The sequence below is a fragment of the Primulina huaijiensis genome, chromosome 13 (assembly GCF_012295235.1).
Source record: "Primulina huaijiensis isolate GDHJ02 chromosome 13, ASM1229523v2, whole genome shotgun sequence".
Taxonomy (NCBI): domain Eukaryota; kingdom Viridiplantae; phylum Streptophyta; class Magnoliopsida; order Lamiales; family Gesneriaceae; genus Primulina; species Primulina huaijiensis.
The window spans coordinates 3,429,457-3,432,782 of NC_133318.1; the positions used below are offsets into that span (position 1 = coordinate 3,429,457).

At 33.3% G+C, this 3,326-nt stretch overlaps 1 protein-coding gene across 1 annotated transcript; it reads left to right on the plus strand.

The window, feature by feature from the left end:
* Positions 1-3,123, plus strand: LOC140956242 (protein CUP-SHAPED COTYLEDON 1-like). The gene is made up of 3 exons (XM_073412943.1): positions 1-263; positions 1,134-1,405; positions 2,038-3,123. The coding sequence occupies exons 1-3, from the start codon at positions 107-109 to the stop codon at positions 2,557-2,559; spliced, it is 951 nt and encodes a 316-aa protein (XP_073269044.1). The 5' UTR covers positions 1-106; the 3' UTR covers positions 2,560-3,123.
* The last annotated feature ends 203 nt before the right edge of the window (positions 3,124-3,326 follow it).

Consider the following 3,326-nt stretch of genomic DNA (forward strand, 5'->3'; position numbering starts at 1 on the left):
CATATTGGCTGCCTAGCTTCTTGTTCAAGTATGAAATCTTGAAAGCAATGGAGACTCCATTAATACCCTGTTCGATTTCATTTATATCCTGAACTGATAAAGATCAATGGAGGAAAACAATCTTCCTCCCGGATTCCGGTTCCATCCGACGGACGAAGAACTCATCACGTGTTATTTGAGCAACAAGGTTTCGGATTTCGAATTCGCCACCAGGGCCATTGCTGATGTTGATTTTAACAAGTGTGAGCCATGGGATCTCCCAGGTACAATATTCATGCAATCATGATCCAAGTACTCTTTAATTATTATATTAAATATGTTGAATAATATTTCATATGAGAATTGATTAATTTCTTGTTTCTTGATTAAAATTTTGATAAAATAAAGTCGATAGTAGCAATGATAAGGAGGATATATGTTTCAGATTTTGGTAGATATATATATTATGGTAATCTTTTGAGTATCGAGATCCTAAAAGAACCATTTTTTAAAACATTATATTTTGTTATTTTCCTATAAAAAAATAAGAATTTTCCTTTTTTTTTCTCAAACATAAATTTATGTTACTTTCCTAAAATACTACATTAGAAACTACAAATTTTAAAATTAATAAAACATTATATTCAAAATTTTAAATTTCAAAACTCAATTAAGTAATTTTTCTTTCTTTTTTGATTCGGAAAACCATGAGGATGTTGAAACTGTTCTCTAAACTTCTTTAACTGTGTGTAAATTTTTTTAATATATGAAATTCTTAGTTTATGAAATTATTAGCCAAAATAAAAATGGACTTGTTATACTATTTTTTAATTCTTAAAAAACTTTGTATAAAATTTTTTATATGGCCTTATATCATCATATCGGAAAATTAAGAGTAGAAGCATCGCTCAAAAATCACGTGCTAATTATGGAAAATCCTAATTGAAACTTTATTTTTTGAGTGGAGAGATTGCTACAATTAAATCTTGAACCTGATATTTCTCTACAAACGTGAAAATTTTGATGTCAGATGAGTTACTCGACAATTTGCTTGAAACTTTAGATTATACTATAATTCATAACCTTTTGTAATGTATCAGTTTAGAACGTTATTTAGCTAGGCTCGAAATTTATGTGAGCTAGAAAATTTTCAGCCAAAGCCTCCATGGGAGAGAAGGAATGGTATTTCTTTAGCTTGAGAGACCGAAAATACCCTACTGGTCTCAGAACAAACCGAGCCACGGAAGCTGGCTACTGGAAAACAACAGGTAAAGATAAGGAGATTTTCCGGGGCGTTGACGGCGCGTTGGTCGGCATGAAGAAAACCCTAGTTTTCTACAGAGGCAGAGCTCCAAAGGGCGAGAAAACCAATTGGGTTATGCATGAGTATCGGCTTGAATCGAAGCATGCTCTCAAACCCACAAAGGTACGTGACTAGTAACTCCTTCACATGCACGATAAAATTTTCTTGTATCATGAAATTTTTTACTATATTTAGCTTAAAAATTATACAGACGGAGAAGTAATATATGGTCATCTAATATAAGAACGAGGTAATTCTTTATATTACTTAATTTACGATAATAGGGTTTTTCTTTAATATTTAAAATCTAATGTTGAATAAAATAAGTATATATTTGATATTAAATTAAAAAAAAAAACATGCAATGATACAAAGTTGAGGTACATACTTGATAATACAAGAAAATTCTATTTTTTATCTTATTTGTTTTTCTTCATTTACGATTTTGATAATCTATATTATCAAATTTCAGTTTTAGTCATGTATCTTTTTTTTTTCAATTTTAGTTTTTTTTATCGAAAATGCTTATGTAAAACTACACATGTCAGCAACACATATAGGTCACATAAACGACATATTGGAAAAATGAATAAAATTACCAATAAAAAAATAAATATAGTAGAATAAAACTCAAATTTAATGACATAAATAACCAAATTTGTAAAGCGACAAATATGCATAACCGAAAATACAATTGTTCCTTGCGTATTTCCTAGTTGGTTATATGTGAATCATGTGTTTACTGTGTTAAACAGGAGGAGTGGGTGGTTTGTAGAGTTTTTCAGAAGAGTTTAATAGTGAAGAAACCTCAACAAACAGCTTCTTCACCACAGTCCCAAGAATCCCCATCCGACACCAATGCAATGGTGAACGAGCTACAAGACATGGAATATTTCCCAAATTTCAGCCACAGTACTGTGCCTATCATCTCTTCATCAACAAATATTGTCCCACAAAACTACAACAACGACGACAATATCACCAACTGGGGAGCCGCAGCGAGTTCTTTACAATCACTAACTAATTGGCCACCGTTGAGCACTAACCTGAATTCTTTGCTTCTCGCTGCATTACAGCTCAGGGCCGACAACGCCCACCCTTTAGGAGCTGCCACGGTTGCCACGGAGGTCTACCCTTTCATGCAGCAAAGGTTGAGTTCTCTGTTTGGGAACGATTTCGTGGCCAACTTTGGCACGAGTTCTTCTTCATCCAGGGTGCTTGGGGATGATCAGCCACCACCGGAGCAGTCCTTTAACGTGGGCTCCAACATTTGGTGATGATTGTTCATCGAAAGCGTCATACTAATTAACTGAGACTCAAGTCATTCAACTGAGGTACTACAAATTGCAATGGGATATCGCAAAACAATGGGCGAAGTCCATTCTTGCATGAGTAATTGAATCAAGTGTCATATATGTGCTTATTTGGAAAAAGCCTAGTAGTTTGTATGTATGTAGCGTCTAATATTTATAGGGTACATGAAGCTCAGAACTTGTGTAAGTAATCATCCAAGTAAACCTTCTGTTGTGTAAATTTTCGTTATACATAAAATTTATATTATAATCCATATACAATACAATACATAATAGTACCAGAATTATGACCAAACTTGTGTAAGGTATAACAACTTTCATTCATTTTTCCAAGTAGGGCTCCACAACCTATAGATATACGGAACAACTAGCCAAGTTCTCTAAACAAATTAACAGAGACTATGATGATGAGGTCCCAAAGGATACAATCTCTAATTGCGCACTCGAACAAAACCGCAATCAAACACAACATCCAAACATCAAATAAGTTCAAAACCACATCAAAATCTCATTGTAAAAGGAATCAAGCTCGATCTCTAAAGAGTAAATGTGAAGACCCGAAATCTTGCAACGGGAAAACCTATATATGTCATAGGAAATTTTAGCTCATTCTTTTTGGCCCAACATTTTTCGCGTTTCCTGCAATCATAATCTTGGAAATTTGAATAATCATTTTTCCCTCATTATTGACCTTTTATCACCATTGTTAAAGACTAAATTAAACCACAACA

Bases quoted from the DNA above. Each gene is read 5' to 3' on its own strand.
- LOC140956242 (XM_073412943.1), top strand. From the start codon at position 107: ATGGAGGAAAACAATCTTCCTCCCGGATTCCGGTTCCATCCGACGGAC. The intron at 264-1,133 runs GTACAATATTCA...GAAAATTTTCAG, and splicing joins TGAGCCATGGGATCTCCCAG to CCAAAGCCTCCATGGGAGAG. The intron at 1,406-2,037 runs GTACGTGACTAG...TGTGTTAAACAG, and splicing joins ATGCTCTCAAACCCACAAAG to GAGGAGTGGGTGGTTTGTAG.